The sequence below is a fragment of the Delphinus delphis genome, chromosome 18 (assembly GCF_949987515.2).
Source record: "Delphinus delphis chromosome 18, mDelDel1.2, whole genome shotgun sequence".
Taxonomy (NCBI): domain Eukaryota; kingdom Metazoa; phylum Chordata; class Mammalia; order Artiodactyla; family Delphinidae; genus Delphinus; species Delphinus delphis.
In genome coordinates, this window is record NC_082700.1 from 75,164,893 (window position 1) to 75,182,933 (window position 18,041).

Genomic DNA, 18,041 nt, shown 5'->3' on the forward strand with positions numbered 1-18,041 from the left:
TTTAAGTTTCTGGCCTACCACCATGATAATATAAGGAGAGAGATTTCACCTTCCTCCCTTCCTTTGAGAGCTGGATAAATGCATGTGGGATGGGCTCTGTCTATCCACCATGGGTTATGGGTTGAGAGACATACGATGGAAGGGACGAGGATAGATGTCGCCATGGGGGTGTCATCTGGCCACAGTGGTTCCCTCCAGTGGCCAAAGATGTTAGCCTGTGTCTGTGACCGCCGGTCACCGCGTTCGCCTTGGGTGCAGCCCATGTGCCAAACCTGTCCTTAACTTCATGTCCAATTATTTTGCTTTCCAATAAATCTTCTACCTGTTAGAGTTAGTTTCTGTTGCTTGCAAAGAAGAATTTTGACTGACACACTAATCTGATTTTATTGTTATTATCTATAAAAGTTACTTCATATCAAAGGGTTTTTTTTAATTTTATTTTTTATTCTCTATATTTTTAAATTGAAGTATAGTTGATTTACAATGTTATGCTAATTTCTGCTGTACGGCAAAGTGACTCAGCTATACATATATATACACTCCTTTTTTATTTTCTTTTCCATTATGGTTTATCACAGGATATTGAATATAGTTCCCTGTGCCATACAGTAGGACCTTGTTGTTTATTCATTCTAAATGTAATAGTTTGCATCTACTAACTAACCCCAAACTCCCAGTCCATCCCCCTCTCCCTCCGCCCCTCCCCACTGGCCACGGCAAGTCTGTTTTCTATATCTGTGAGTCTCTTTCTGTTTTGTAGATAGGTTCACTTGTGCCATAGTTTAGATTCCACATAGAAGTGATATCGTATGGTGTTTGTCTTTCCCTTTCTGGCTTACTTCACCCAGTATGATCATCTCTAGTTGCATCCATGCTGCTGCAGATGGCATTATTTTGTTCTTTTTCATGGTTGAGTAGTATTCCATTGTATACATGTACCACATCTTCTTTATCCATTCATCTTTCAAGTTTTACATAGAGTGTGCATTATTCTTAATGTAGATGTAAACAATTTTCTAATAGGTGTAGCACCTCCATAAATAGCTTCTTCTCTCAAGGTACAGAATATAGAAAATGTAGTTTATGTTCTATTCCATCGTACTTTTAAAATCAATTTGCAAACTGTAAGGACTTTATGTAAAAGTAGTAAAAATCAATTTTGCTTAAAATATTTGGAACTAGTAGAAGCTGAGACACTAGCCGGATCGAGTATGTGGCTGTGATCATTTATGCTCCTTATGTAGAAGGCTTGGTAGGTCCAGGCCGTGAACCGCGGCGAACTATTCATGTCCTTCTGCACCCCAGGGCGCAGGTAAACCAGCAGTGAAGGTGTGACATCGTGGAATCCCACATCCTAGTCCTGAAGGGGGGCTTTGTGGCATTTCCCAGTTCTCAACACTGGAATCGCAGAGGTTGAGGAAGCCACTTCATGTTGGTTTTTGAATTAGACAGTGTTTATAAAAATACCATGCCATTTATCTACTTGCCATTTTGTAACATGTGAAATCATTGTTTTTTAAGTTTATACCATTTGGCATGATGCAGTCCCTTAGAGGTAAGTCAGTGGGGAGAAGAGACTCAGCACTGAATGAAATACTGAGAACACACCCACCAGCCTAGAGGGACCTGTTCGTGTTTGTGCTGAGACTGCAATGCTGACTCAGGGGGCCAGGTAACCTGACACAGGGAGCCCACGGATTATAAATAGAGCGAAAGCCTGAGCAGAGCAGAAGAGGGCAGGCCGGAAGGCAGGAGGGCAGCAGAGAGGATGGATGAAATAAAGCGCTCAGTGCTTGCCCTCGGCATAAAATCGCTATTTACACATCTGTTTAGGGGTCCACACTTGACATTGAAAAATGAGATTACTTTTTACTTGAGCATAGTTAATTTGTATTTACATTCTCATTTTAACTTTACCAGGTTTCACTTCCTGACATTCTATTCCTCTCATCTATCTGTTCTGCCCAGTAATATCGTGTGGTTTACAATCTTCGATCTTCGTTGTGGCCATTTATTGTATCTCTTGCCAAACTTTTTAAAATATTCTTTGGCTTTTTAAAAGAGCACTAAAAGTTGTTCTTCATATCTGTAATATTCAAATATTCAATGTAAGAAATCATGGATGGTTTCTGATAAAATAGTGGCAATCCAGGGCCTGAGAGCTTAATAAATATCTACTCCCTTCCGTCACAGCCGCCAGTGAAAGCCCTAACAGAATCAATATGCAGTCGATCCACACCAAGAAGCGAATTGTTCTGTGGTTTGTTTTACTGAACCATCAAAGGAGCCTTTTTGTAATGTCACATATCAAAGAAATGAAGAGTTTGCAGAGCACTCAGTAAACCCAATGCCTTCTTTCTGTATTCATTTTATTTGTCACATGGACTGCTTGAACTATATTGTGGCATGGAAAAGAAACAGTGTGTTAGATAAAATAACAAAATGTAGACACTTTTCCTTTAATGTTAAGGGGGTAATTCTAAAACACATGATGGGGAATAGAAATTAGATAACCATTTCCAAAGGAAATACGTGTATTTCACTTGTAAGCTACAAACCGAAGGAGATCTATCATAGAAAGCTCTTCCCACAGCTGAGGTTTCGGGAAATCAGTATGCACCACTCGTGACTTCCATATTATGGGCAAGCAATGAAGGCAGTAAATTAATTTTATGGTTAAGAGTTAAATGGCCGTGTTTTCAACAGGAAAGGGACATGTCCTGTATAGATATATAGAAGCTTGGAAAATAACACAGACAAATCCTATAGTTTGTATGTTTTCCTTCATAGAATTGCACCGTATGTGTATCCTAAATGTATTTAAATGCAGAATGTTTTTCCAGTGACGACAATGACTATTATCAATGAGGAAAAATCAATTTTAAGAAATATGAAAGGAACGAGAACGCAGAATTGTGACTATGTGTTTTTTGTTTGTTTGTTTTGTTGAAGTATACATGGTGACTATGTTTTTAAAAAGGAGAAGGGTCTTGTGATATCTCTGCAGGCTGAGGTCAGGGGAGCACTCCAGGTGGGGAAGGAGCAAAGACCCTGGACAGGAGCCGGCCTGGATCGCAAGATGGCCAGCGTGGCTGGAATGGAGTAACTCCATTCTGCAGTATGGCTAGATGTCTCCTTGAAGAGCAGTAGAAATTACCATTAGCTATAAGTGTTAATTCTAGAAAAAGGGAACTTTTAAGTTATAAACGACAGCAAGAGGCTAAATGTACAATCCCAGTTATGACTGTATTACCTTGTCTTTCTTCAAAACCGTTAACCAGGTTTGCCTTTTTTATAAGTGGAAAATATAAGACAAATAGCTCTGTTCCTGCTCCAGATACAGAGAACTGGAAGATTGATACCTGGGAACCTGGGCCCCAGAGTTTCTGACTTATTAAGTGTACTACTCTGTACATTAATGGGGCCTGACAACTTTGAAAGAAAAATTTAGGCTAAAGGAACAGAAAGTTTTCCATGGTGCTGAAATGTAATCTAGCCAACCTTGGTAAAGGAATGTATTTTATGACCTTAGTAGACCTCCAAGACCTGATTTTTCTCTGATTTCTATGATTACACTATTATTTGAAACTGTCATTTCTGACAGAGTCAGAAATAGGTTCTAAAACAGATGAACTATGATATTGGGAGAAGTGTCATAAAGTCAATGACATAAAAAGCCTAGATTTTGAAGCCCAAGTGGATTCAAATTAATTGTATACACTTGCAGGTGATTTTTAATATCTATTTTGGGAAAGGAGTCTTGATTAAAAAGACCTGCTCTTGTATGTTGCCTACTTTGGCAGAATCTTGTCTATTTTCCTTTCTAATGCTTCCTGACATCTCTTTTCCTTTCTCTATTTTCTCTAGCGTTTGTACCCGCATGCTTTGCAATGACTGTGTCTTAAAGACACAGTCATTGACCCCTAGGCACCACCCCTGGCAGACACAGTGCCCACCAAATCCATTTCTTTGGAAGTGCCTAGCTAGACTACGTTTCCCAGCATGCTTGTGATTGGGAGTGGTCATGTGACTGAGATACAGCCAATGGAGCAGGAGTACTGATGTGAGCTTCCTCCAGCCTTGGCCCATGCAAACCTCCCTTGGACTGTGAATGCTTTATGCCCTTTCCCATCCGAAAGCTGGATACACAATACTCCAAGACCCAGGAAGATGCAGAGTACAATTGTGACAACGTGGAGGTCATCCATCCACTGATCAGAAACACCCATTTTAGCCTTAACATGAACAAGGCTAAAATGGGTGGATTTTGTGTCAATCCACTGGTATTTGTGGTTTGCCTGTTACAGCATCTTGGGTAATGTAAACTGGTACCTTTCTCATTTATTTGGCCTAATGTTTCAGGGGTTGCTACTGAGCATTATTTATAGTCCTTAATTCACTAAGTTTAGCTTCCATTATTATTTAGCCATCTTTATTCTTTAAGGTGGTAAAAATCATGCCTGTTCATGTCTTCTGATGATAGGATTATTGGAATGTTGCTTATCAGACATTTTAATACAAAATGATGATCACTGGTGCTCCCACCGAGTCATAAATATGTAAAAGCAAGGCTTGTAATTCTTAACAACTGGTCACACAGAAATCCCTCCAAATCAATAGAATTTATTTTACTCAGGGATAAAGTGAGACTCCTATAATAAACTGGGCATCCTGAAGAAATGGTCTAATACTCTTAGGACCTATTTGTGCATTTAATGATTAGAAGGAATTGCCTCTCTTATCTCTCATTCTCAAGCAGGTGGCTCTAACTGGTAACTAAACTTCGGAGGAGACTCAAGGTTGAGGACAGAGAAGATGTTTCCCCCATGCTAAACTATGCCCCTTTCTTAAATATAGTTGATTCTTAAAATCCATCTGGATTGGGCTCATAGTTTTATTAGCATTCAGTTTCACGAAGTGGTTTTCCTCATTCTTATTTAATTATATTTAATACCATAACACAGATTGTGATTGTTTCCGGAAATAAGTATTTTGAGGAATGAATAAGTTAACAGGTAAACTGTGCCCTACACAGCAATGCAAGTGAAGATACTGGCCGTTTGGACAGTGAGGTTAAGTATCCTTGGACTTGGACCCTCCATCCTCTGGAGGCTGTGGAGTGCTTATCTGCCATGGTCGTGACCCTTGCTTTCCTCACTTTCATACCTATATCTTATCTCCTTTCTGACTTATTCACATCTGCATGACTAGTTCAAAGCTAACTCTCAAGTTGTATACCACATGGCACAGTGTTTTCTCTCTCTTTTGTTTTTCGGTCATTGTCGATGTAGACGTGAACAAAAGTGTGGACACCATTCCTTATCCCACTCGACCCAAGTTGCCTTTCTTCTTTGTGTGTCCGACTCATCCTTTTAGTCCAAAACAAATCCCACAGCCCAACAGAAATCTCTTGGCCATACTGACTTTGAAATGCGTCATGTCTCCTCTGTATCCCAACAACAGTCATTGCGTCTGTAATTTATTAATCAGTTAATGCTGTGCTTCCTCATGAAGTTTTTGTGCTGACGTCCTGTTTAAGCTTGTTTGTTCATCTGACTCTTTACGTTTTTATGTCCTGTTGCTCATACTCAGATGAAAGCCTCTTGAGGGAGCAGGTCATACCGCGCGATTCTCAGTCCCATGGACCCCATCACGGCGCTTTCTGTCTCATAATCATTGAAAGCACATGTGTTCATTGATTAGCAGACAAGAAAAACTTCTTGGAAGTCAACGTGATTAAGAAGGTCGACTAAACTCAATGTACTTGGGTTTGAATCCAGACTCTACCACTGACTAGCCAAGTGAGTTTGGGCTTTAAAGATGAATTTCAGCATCTATGAAAAGAGGCTAATAATCCTTAACCTGCTTATTTCACATGGTTATGAGATTTTACTAGAATAACCTGTGACAATGCTTTAAGAATATGAAACAAGATCATGAAGGTGATGCTTGAAATGGGCTCTGGAAACCTTAGAGCTTTCTGTATCTGGGCATACAAACTGGGACTGTTACAGAGAAGATAAATAGAATTACAGACGGTGTTCTGGGTACATCTGATTGAATTGACGTATAGAGTCTATGTGAGGGTGAGTGATGATGAAGCTGGAATAATTAGTGTGGTCAGAAAATACAGGGTTTTCTGTAACATGCTAAGGTGTGTGGACTTGACTCTTTAGGCTAGAGCAAGGCAGCAGCATTGAAGATTTTTGAACAAGCAAATTTTATAAACAGACTTATTCTTTAGAGACAGAAAATCTAGTAGATTATTTGTCCTTAATAATACCTCCTGGTATTTGCAGTGAGCCTCCCATATAATCCCAAGAAAAATACTTTTAAAGGAATTGTAATACTCTTACTTTCTATGTTTCCATTATAATAGATTTATATTTTCCATGTATTCTCTGTATTTGAACCCATTAATGTAATATGTCATTACTATAAATGTACTCTAAATATATGCTATTAGTTTTTGCTACAATCTTCTAGTCACTAATACTGGTACTGCCATGTTTTTAAGTGAATTGAGGTAAGAGACCAGAACTCATACAAAATCCATATCCTGAAATGTCACAAATTAATTGTTGTGTGATGCACAATCATGAATTTCTATTTTATAACTTTCCATCGGTAGGAAGAAACATGCATCCACTCATCAGATTCGATTTTTATTCTTAGCTATGGACTTAAAATCAGCTCAAAATGCAAATAGCTGTCCATTTAAATTATATTAAATGTGCTCCAATATAATATTACTTATTATAAAAATAAAGGACGGTGGTTAATTTTTTTTAAAGAAATCAACTTGCACAGATAAGGTGAAAAAATTAAAATCCTCTCTTCCTTCCCTCACTGCCTGTTGTCCAGATATACTCTTGTTTCCAATAGAACCTGTTCCTTTTAAGGAATATTTTCCCTTTTTTAACCCGTAGGCGAAAAAGGAGACAAAATAGCAAGAAAGAACTTAATTGGATTGCTGTCTAAATGACTATTTCTGAATTAAGAGGGATCAACTCTCTTCTGCCTAAACCAGAAATGCTGTTTTGCTCTCAGATCATTTTCTTGATTTTTTTTTCTAAAGATACACAACCCTTTAATCAGAGACTTTTTGAATCAAATTTCATTTTAAGCCATGTCATTGGGATCTATTTAGGTAAACTTCGGTTTTATAGACTGATTTTCAAATTTCATTTTTTAATGCTTTTCCTCCAACATGTTGTTAGCATGAGTGGAAATGGAATTTGCATTTGAAACACTGATATTCACTATTCAGTCAGCCAAGAGGCTGTCTTCTTTTAATTTCCATAAATGTCAGTAAATGCCTCTTTTCACCTTTGGGTGAATAGTCAATAGAAAAATCAATGCTGTGACAAATGAACAGCAACATGATTTTACATATGAATTATTTAACAAATACTATTTTTATCCTAGAAGGGAAAGACTTAAGGTAAAAATCAGCAGCAAATTATTAATTTACATTTATTAATATTATTCATAGAAATGCATAACCACAGGAAGTGAAGAAAATTTGTATCTCATTTTTTAATTAGTTCATGTCATAGGACTCTGTTAATGACACAATAGAAAACCATTAAAAATTAGCAAGTAGATATATATGTAATAAACCTCATTAAGCCTTTACATAATGTTGTGCTTCCCTCTGGGTTGTGAGAGATTTTGTGGTTTTTAACCCCTGAAGGTAAGTGCACAGATTATAAAAGTCCCACTTAGGGATGTAGAACTTGCAAGAGGTCACTTAGTCAAATTCTATCTTCACGTCTAATTGCCGTCTCCTAGACGTTAGAAGACACAAAAGAGTTCACAAACCTGGAGTTGGGGGGTGGTGAAGAGGATGGAGTCTAGATTCATGTCTTTTAAATACCAAATCAACAAGACTTTTCTCAATAACAGGGGGAAAAACACACATTATTTTTAACCCCATCCTGAGTTGTTCAGGTCGTAATCACCGGTGTCTTAAGTAACACTATTTTCTAAGGATTAATTTCAATGAAGGAATCTTCTTGTTAAAAATCTGCTGAAAGGAAGGGATTTTGTTCCAGGACGAGGATCCTAGCCCATAGGGAATTGACTTCAGACTGTGATCATCTTTGTGTCTGTTCACATGTTCTGGGAGCTTGACATGGGCTGATGAGAGGCATGCCTGTTTACTGAACATGGATGCCTTAGCTTCTCCCTTGCTCGATCCTTCCATAAGGGCAGAAGGGAGAGAGTGGGGCTATATATGCAAGCCAGGCCACGTTTTAGGGGGTCTAAACTGACAGGAGGGTGTCAATTTAAAATGCTGACCACCCCTTAAGTGCAGCCTACCTGCAGTGCCTCAGGTGTTGCTTTCCAGTGGTGTTGGAAGAGTCACATTATCCCAGCTCCCAGGAAATACTTAATCCAAGTGGACCCTAAGCTCTGAAGTTTCCAGATCTCTTCCAGGTGTCAAATTTTCAAATAAAAACCACAGAATAATTTCCAAGTGTATTATTAGATCCTCCACCAAACAATTTGTTTTCAAAGACATTTAAGCTGACAGAGAGTGTGTGCCCTTTTCTAGAAGCCTGAGTTTTGCACCTGTTATAGAATAGTACCATTTTCCCCATGACACCCAAAAATAATAATTCTGGGCATAAGATGTCTTAGTCCATTCTGGCTGCTGTAACAAAATGCCACAGACTGGGTGTCTTATAAACAACAGAATTCTATTTCTCACAGTTCTGGAGGCTGGAAGTCTGAGATCAGGGTGCCAGAGTGGTTGGGTGAAGTCTGTTTCTCAGGTCACAGACTTCTGGCTGTGCCCTTACAGGGCAGAAGGGGTGAGGGAGCTCTGTGAGGTCTCTTTTATAAGAGCACTAATCCCATTCATGAGGGCTCCACCCTCATGACCCAATCACCTCCCAAAAGCCTTATTCCAAATACCATCACTTTGGGTGTAGGACCCCAACATGTGAATCTGGGGGACACACATTCAGACAGTAGAATAGGATAAGCCTGTTTGATGGCTTGAGGCATTGCATCGTTTGGCCACCCTGAAGTCTAGGGTGACCGTCCCACGCTCTTCAATGACCCCTCTCACCAACCATTCAAACCCATGTAGGCAGGTCTGAATTCAGAGTAACTAATGAGTCCGGGGCACCTCACACCCTGTGTGATTTCGGAGCAGCAGAGCATTTTGAGTACATTCCCAGGGCTTTACAGTGTTTGAAAGGGTCTTATCTGAATCCGTGAGATGTGAATTACATCTCAAGTCTGAGAATTCATCCACAGTCCATCTGGCATTGCTCAAAGGCTCTCTCTTCCTTTCCCTTCCCAGGAACTGATGGAGGTGTGGTGCTCAATTGCCCCCCAAGTTTACAAAAAAGTGAAACCACAAGTCTGATACACTGTGATGACATTTGTCCCTTTTCTCAAACATGCATCTTGGCATTCATACACTGACTCCATCCAGACCCTCTACGTAAGTGCATTGAATGCACTGTGCTGGGCAGAGATTAATTTACTAATTTACCAGTTTTAGACTCTAAAGGACACCCATAGTCTTGTCAAACAGGGACTAATTTTACTCACGGGGAATTCTACCCACTTAGATCAGCATTTTTCCCCCACTTGCATATTATAATATATATGACCCTTTTTAAATAATAAAAATTCATCCTTGACTCTTAACATTTCTTAAATTATTTCACTATAATGTTAATTAAGTGTATACACATGTCATTACTGTAAAATCTCTTTATCCTTTTAGCTTTTACTACAGCTATAAAATCAAAGCCAATTTACAAATTGAGTGAAACAAAAACCTACAAAAGCAAGAAAACATTAAAATTCACAACATTTATGTTAGGTATGATTTTCTTTAGATGAAATTACTGTTGAAAATATGAATCTGGTACTGACTCAAATGCATGAACTTTGGTACGGATCTGCCATCTTTTACCTTTGATTAATCCCAGTCTATCACTTCTAGTTGAACTGCTAGGCAGCCTACCCTACGATGTCAAATCACTTAGCTTTTTATTGGAGGAAAGTGCCTTATTTGAATATCAAATCCATCTATCTTTTTCTCATTAACCTGAAACAATATAAACAATATTACCTGTGTCAATCTGCTTGTAAATAACATACGAAGTCAGAAAATTAAATCTCACTGAGCGCTAGCTTAAAAAGTAGGTATTCAAGTGATCCAAAGCACATACAAATAAAAAAGCAAAAAATTTTAGGCTGTCCCAAGAACTTGAGGACCCCTGAAAATACATATACAAATCCCAGTTTCCAAAACATTTAACTGTTGTTTAAACTACTCACTACTGCCCTTTATATCTTACTCTGAAATTCAAAAAACGTCTAGATCTTCTTCTTGCATAACTTTCTTTAGTTGTAAATCATATATAAATCCTAGTTATGTTATCAGTCTAGTGTGTTGCTCAGTATTTTGAAATCTTCTCGTTACTAAGGAAGGAAAAGACTACTGTATATTTTTATAGGGCCACAAATTGTGAGAAGTACTTTCCTTTAACATTATCTGATTGAGTCATCAGCATAATCATAGTTCAGAATGTTTAGGGATTTTCTCAAGTCAAAGAGTTAACCATGACGCAATCATAATCGCCCACATTTATAGAGCACTCGTTACATTTTTAGGGCGCTCTTAAGTACCCCGGATCCGTCCTTTTGAGGTAGATGATCACCGTGCACCCGCTTTACAGGTGAGGAGGCTGATGGGCTTGCTCAAGGTCACACAACCATTAGGTGCCAGATTCAGGATCCCAGCCCGGGCGCCCTGGCTAGAGCGTCCTGGTTTGTCAACCATCCCACCCCTGCTCACACCAGAATCAAAGTCCCCGTGGGTGTGTGATTCCCTGTTAGAGAATGAAGTTCAGTGTCATTCCTGGTGCTTGTCTACATCAAGCCCCGTGGAAGTGCCTTCTCTCCCCCTTTCTACCCGGGGCCCATTTCGTTTTTCAAAATTCACATCACAGCTACCACCTCTGTGAAGTCTCTCCAGACCTTCCTCCATACAGCCCCCTTCCCCAGGTAAACAGTGAAAAATAATTTTTCAAAAAACCTCCCGCTCGTGGACCTACCCCATCTCCATGCCCCGTGCAGCATGTCAAGGCACTGATGTCATTGGCATGTCTAAAAATTCCTTTAAAAGCAGGGTTCAGTCATTTTCATGGCACACAGAGGTAATGCCACGTAGAGCCCAGAGGTTCCTAGGTGTGGAACACTTCTTACTTTCCCAACTACAGCTCTTGCCGTCTGGTTCTGAAAGAGAATGTTTTCATGTACAAACACTGGTCTATACAACATGCCAGAAAAGAAAATAAGTAAGGAAGTAACTATCCGAAGTGGTGGCATGGGCTGTAGATACACATCTTTTAAAGCAATGGGGAGCACGACTTAAGTTAAAAGACACCAATAAGACATCCTTTAATCTCCGAATAAATCAGGATCAATGAGACCTGGGTGAAGCCAGCTGACTCCAGACCCACACTGCCAGCGGCATCCTTAAGCCCCAGAGTCACTTCTCTTTATGAAAAGAAATGGTTCCCTTTCGATACCAAAGCTATTTTGTGTTACAAAATCATTATTGCCGTTTTAATGATAATATTTAACTTGTTGTGAAATAACAAATAATGGTAAGGGAAGCTGTAATGGTTTTTGTTACTACGAATAGGACATGAAATTTAAAGAATGACAAAACACTGATTTAGATGTTTTTACCGTGCTAGATAATATCGCAGATACTTTTTTATTCCTCACCTGTTACTTGACCACAACTTAAAAAACATTCATAGTTGTATTTGGTCGCTCTTCTAAAATAGTAAAACTCTTTCACTGCCTGTGACAAATATGACTCTTGTGCCTCATAACCTGATACATTTAATAAACCTAAATAAAGCAGATTAAACATCATTAGTCAGGGCATCCTGTCTTCATCTTCTGATCCGTTTATTGTCTCACAGATCAATTTTTTAAACTACCCTTTGAACTTCATTGTGTTGAAAGTAGTGACCTATCAAATATCCTTACACAGAATTTTAACCTTCATTTAAGGCATAACCTGTGAAGATTCTTTGTGTTTTTTTAAAATGGAGATCAATAATGTTAATATTTTAGCATCTCATTTCTGCCATTCCAGCAACTATCTTTCTATACCTATTAGAGTTTACTCAATACCTATTAATCTCTGTAATACAAAGTTTCATGGGATCTCTCAAAAGGAGAGTGTATTCTGAGCATTAGTTTGATTATTGCAAACATCAGTCAAATTTTTGCTTATCAAGGAAGCTTGGAGAGCTCTTGGTGGTGGATTCAAAGATGGTGTTCTGTACCCACTACATTATTCAGGACATCAATACCCTCATTAAGAAAGTGCTTTCTAATGCTTTGTGTGTATAAGTTTCACCTTTTATAATGTGCTTGGGAATTCAGATATTTTTAGTAAACGTCGAGAAGCTTTGAAAGGATAGAGAGCATTTTTTTTTTTTTCAGCGAAGCCGTGACTCAGGGGATTTGGGACATTTTATGTCAAAATCGCTCCCCACAAGCCTAATTCAGATCAGCAGCTGCTGAAAGTCACTCTCAGCAGATCGGGCTGCTTCTGTGGAGTGACTCAATCTCTAAATCTTTCCTGTTAACGAAGGTCTTAGCAGAGGGTCACACCTAGTGTATAGTTTTGGTCATTATGAAAAGCTGCTGAAAAGAGTTTAGGGTTGAGGATAACTATAGCATAGGTGTATTTTGTGCTTGATAAGAGGACAGAGCGTGTGGTCACGACAGCATGAGAATAAATACAGCACATGCCAGCCGGCTGCAGACGAGCAGCATCAACTGCAGGGTGGAGACTTGGATTCCGTTTTTACGCTTCACTGTTTTGTTCGGAATTGACCTCCATTTATAGATACAGATGTAGATACTTGCATCTTTCTTTTAGATGAATTGAAATTTATTATTTCATAATAATTTGTTAATGACACATTCTATCATTATTCTTTTTGTACGTGCCTAGAGAATAAAGCATGAAGCCTTGATTTCTTTCCTCTTAAATTGTATTACTTCTGTCATTTCCCTAATACTGCTAGAACCTCAGAACCTCTGAACTCCATGTAACCCCTCCTGACTTTTGCAGTTAGGGTTGGCGCGTTGTTCTACATATGACTTAAAGTCTATAAGACGTTTTCCAAACGCATAACTCGTATTTACCCATGGATTTAATTCCAGTGTCCTTAATCCTCTCTTAAATTTCCTTTTTTTTTTTTTCCATCTAGGATCATTTTCTTCACCTTAAAAAAAATAGTCAAGACCTGTGATAGCAAACTTCCTCGTTCTTGTTTGTCCAATAACATTTTGTTTCACTTTCATTTTTAAGGGATTTTTTTTTTTTGAGTCTAGAATCCTACAGGTTGAATTACTTCCTTTCAGTACTTTAACTTGTGATTCATTGTTTGCTGGCTTCCAGTATTTCTGTTTAGGAGTCAGCTTCCATTCTCATTGTTGCTCCTTTGAAGGTATTGCGTTTTTTCTTGTAGATTTTGAAAACATTTTTTTTTGTCATTGACCTTTGGCCTTTTTAATATGATCTGCCTTCTTTTCTTATTGTTGGTGGTGGAGTGTATTTATCGTGCCTTTTCCAAACTTCTTAATATGTATGTAGGTGCCATTCACAAGTTTTGGAAACTTATCTCTGAATATTGCTTTGCCATTTTCTTTATATCTCTTCTATCAGTACTTCTGCTACTCCTTTTACTGTTTATGTCTACTCTTCTATTTTTTTATTTGTCCATCTTTTTCTCTGTTCTTTTAAACATTTAATCACAGGATTTTTAAAGTCTTTATCTGCTAACTCTAAACCTGGATCATCTGTGAATCTGTTTTATCTTTTGATTTGGGGTAGATTTCCTTGTCTCTTCCCATGTATAGTAATTTCTAATTGCACGCTAAGCATTGTGTGTAAACCAACACTACTGATGATGTTTTCTACCTGAGGCGATTCAACACAGCATCCACTGGTGGAGAAAACAGAGGAACTAAGAGATGTTAGTGAAAGAAACACACAGATTTCACGCAAATCCCAATGAGAAAAAGAAGTAAAGAGGAAGATGATATAGGGACGCTGGTCTTTGGCATATATCAGGTCCTGGACACCGGCTGTTGGGCAAATGACAGGCACTGTGGGGTAATAGGAAGACGGACTCTGGAACCAGCCCGCCTGGTTCCACCATTTTCTGTGTGACTTTGGGCAAATGATTTAACCTCTCTGTGCCTCAGTTTCCTCACCTGCCAGATGCTAGCTCCGCTTTGTAGAGCTCTTGGGAGCATTGCGTGAGTTAATATTTGTAAGGCGCTTAGAAAAGTACTGACGCATCTTTAGCATTCTGAAGTGTCTACTAAGTAACTAATTTTATGCACACCCTCCACCCGGCTCTCCTGGCTCACTTCCCTGACAGTAGAGGCAATTTGGCTTCCACAAGAGTCTCCCAGCAGGAGGATTCTGACTTCCAGGTCATTCCGGTGCAGTCCTGGAGACTAGGGAGCAACCCCCTTGTAAGGGGGGGTATACTGCTTTGGCCACTCACTTTCTCTCAGTGCCTGGAGGTTGCTTTGGGGATTGGACGGTCACAGGCCTGTTTTGCACACTGTTTGTCTAGGCTTCAATTGGGAGAAACTCCTTTTGCTAATAACCAGCCCAGAAATCCAGTTATGCACTTCAGGTATGGGTTTGACCCCCCAGCTTCTGTGTTTTAACATCGTTTCTTGACAGTCAGCCCATTTCTGTGATTCTAGGCTTTAAAATCTTCTTCCTCAGGTAAACAAGAGGCTTGGGTGTCCCGGTGAAGGTGTTGGCTTTAGAATTGTATGGAACACGGATGGCCTTGCTGTTTTCAAGTGACTCTCCTCACATAAGCCAACCACCATGCCCTGCTTTGTTTTATTCCCATTTATCTTGATGGAAGGGATGGAAGTTATGTGGGAACAAAGTAGTAGGTGCCCTGAGGCCGTCTCGTTCCCTCTGAATTCCCCCCAGTGGTCCCGTTCTGATGTCCAGAATCTCATTTTGTGAAGCCAGCACACTCACTACGGAACTGACGGCCAATTTGGTTTCTGCCACATGCAGCTGCTCCAGATGACTGTCTGCTGGCAGAGCGCAGAGCCCACAGCCTGCAGCCTGCCACACGCCCTAGCTGTCCCTGGGGGCAAGCTCTGCCTCCCCTCAGGGACCCCAAGGAAGCCAGACCGAGCAGCCAATACACTTGCACGCGGTGATGCCCTCCTGCAAAGACCCCTGAAGTTCCCATGTCTGTGGACTCCTGGGGCTAACGCATGATGGTCAGAGTTGGGGTCACATGACCTTAAAAGGTGTTGACTAGTAACTGTGCGTAGACAGAGGGGTGGATCCTGGAGTGGGATGCAGCTGAAGAAATCCAGAAACATCTATTATAGACAGAATTACAATCGTCCTATATTCAATGAAGAAAAAGTCCAAGATGTCGTAAGAATGTATATAACAGAGAGGGCAAAGGGCAAACAGACATGTGAGTCTTTCCTGTACCACTGGAGGTACATCGCCTGTTCCCCAGGGTACTTACCCTAACTGATTTCCAAGTTCCATTCATCGTCCTAATTCGGCAGTTCACTGCCGACCTGCATTGGATGCCGTTTCCCAGGGCAGCAGAGCCAGGAGGTTCTAGAGTGGATGTCCAAGCTCTCTTCCCACCCCATCAGAGCCTTGGCGTCCAGGTGTTGCTCTTATACTTCTCATTCATTCACAGTATTTGGTGCTACTCTTTTTACCCCCTGCTTCCGTCCCCCAGGTAATCCATCAACTGAGGCTGTCCGAGAATGAGAGCGTGGCCCTTCGGGAGCTCCTGGACTGGAGGCGGAAACTCTGCGAGGAGAGAGGAGACTGGCCACAGATCCTGCGCCACGCGGAGCCCAGGGCACCTCCGCCACCTCCGTGCAAGAAGCCCACACTCCTGAAGAAGCCCGAGGGGGGCTCCTGCGGCAGGCCGCCCCCCAAGTTCTGGGACACTACCCTGTGATGGGCCCCGACTGCAGACTCACTGCCTGGAGATGCCAGGTTCACAGACAGAGGCTGCCCCTGGTACATGCTAGGGGCTCTGTCCGCATCTACACGAAAAGCACAGGACAGCCCAGTTAAATACACGAGATTCCCTGAGTGTGTGAGTGTGCGTGTCTCTGTGTGCGTGTCTGTGTTTTCTCATCCGTTCTGCGGGGATGCACTCTGATCTTCAGGCTCTGTGGTCCTAGGGCCGTGCTACCCCGAGGTAGCGAGAGAAAGGCCGGACAAAGTGTGGCTGAGCAGGGAGAGGATGATGGCGGAGGGGGACCTCTACACCGCAGAGTTGTTTTTATAGGGTCCGACCACTTGCATCTTGCCCTCCAGTCATTTTACTCTCATACACTCTCCAGGACCTAGGTTTTATTTGTAGGTGTTTGCGTTTTATTGGAATTACAATCCTGTTAATGATTTACCTGTTTGTTATTGTATTTTATAATTTTATGCAATGGGTGGTGCTCCCTTTCTTCAAAATACAGACTTTAAAAATATCATTTCTAGAACTTTTCTTTTCCTACATACCTGTTTTTTTTAATGTAGAGTACCGAAAAATCCCGAGGCTGTGTTGCTGTTTTAGCTTCACCGTTCCGACCTCTGCAAACGTACGGCCGGAGTCCGATGTCTTGTGTTTCATTCACTGATCAGGAGACGGTTCCTTCCTGTGCCCTGTGTTTCCAGGCACACGGACTGTGAGCTCTTTATAGAAATCTCATCCCCTGACCTCAGTAGAGATTACAGGAAACGATGCAGCACCCCCTTAAATGCATATGGCTTCAGATTCATAGCTGGGGGTGTGCAGGGGGCGTATCCATTCAAAGGTCTACGCAGTACCAATAAGCATGCTGAGATTTGCTGGTCCGAGCCGTGGTGCTGCCCCACAAGACGCTTGTCCTCTCTGAGCTCCACTGCATGTCTCACCCACTTTATGTCCTCAACCCTCCTGTGATGCACCCGCCTTGCTTATCCATGTGCTTCTGTTGGCCTCAGACCACGGTGTCTTGCTCCTTGGAACTTTGTTTTCATACCAGCCTTGGCAAAGTTACTGTGCCAATAAAAGGGTACAACTCTGTTCTTCTGTGGTGTTATTTATGTGCCACTGTTGTTTTCCACAAACACTTCCGTTCCTGGATCAGATCAGTAGGGGCGAGGAGACCTCTGTTCGTGTGTTCTTCTCACAGCATCTTGCAAACTTTAGGATCTACGGTTTGTTTTGAAAGAAAGATTTTTATGGTTATTCCTACATAACTACCAGGTGGGCCTATGTCAGTTGTAGGAAAAATATGTCAATTATTTAGGAATACTAATAGGCCAGTAAATCAGGAGAGGACTTCCGTTGAGAAGACGGCGTGTGATGCTCACAGATCCCACACCGAGCCAGGGAGGGCCACACGGAGAAGCACCTGGGTGCGGCCAGAGGCAGAGGAAGCAGGGGAGCTGGTGGGCTGGAGCTTTTCCTGGGGTTTCCTGGGCAGGAACGGGCGAGGCGGGTGTGCATGTGTGGACTGACGGGTTTGGATGGTTTCAGCCCCTCTCGGGCACAGAGGCTGCCCCTGGTCCTCTGGTTGCTGGCCCCTGGCGGGGGGATGGTGGCCTGGAGTGGGAGAGGTGGATGAAGGCAGTGGATGGGCTGTGGGCTCTGGAAGGGTCGGGGTTGTCTTCTATCTCTGGGACTTGGCCAGCCCTGGGCGGGGTAGTTCCTTCAGCCTCAGCCAGGGACAGATGTGGAAGCGTCAGAATGCAGAAAATTAAAAGACGTAGTTGACACGTGGTTAAGTGGCAACAGGACTGATGTCACCCAACAAGTTCAGGGGGGGCCGCGTGGACAGCCACCCGGCCTCGCTGCCTGCTCCTTCTTTGCACTCTCGCCGACATCCAACCTCCTAACCCCAGTCCCTAAGTAACCGCGACACCAATTCCCTTGAGACACCTGCTTCTGTGGCCAAGCCTTCACACGGTA

The 18,041-nt window shown here is 41.4% G+C and overlaps 1 protein-coding gene across 7 annotated transcripts in view; it reads left to right on the forward strand.

Moving 5' to 3' along the window:
• MYO16 (myosin XVI) overlaps positions 1 to 17,137 on the forward strand; it is a 530,294-nt gene extending 513,157 nt beyond the window's left edge. For all 7 annotated transcript variants that reach the window (XM_059995825.1, XM_059995821.1, XM_059995826.1 and 4 more), the window contains one exon: positions 15,819 to 17,137. In XM_059995825.1, coding sequence (XP_059851808.1) covers positions 15,819 to 16,046 — 228 coding nt within the window. In that variant the 3' untranslated portion in view covers positions 16,047 to 17,137. The remainder of the gene's footprint in view (positions 1 to 15,818) is intronic.
• The last annotated feature ends 904 nt before the right edge of the window (positions 17,138 to 18,041 follow it).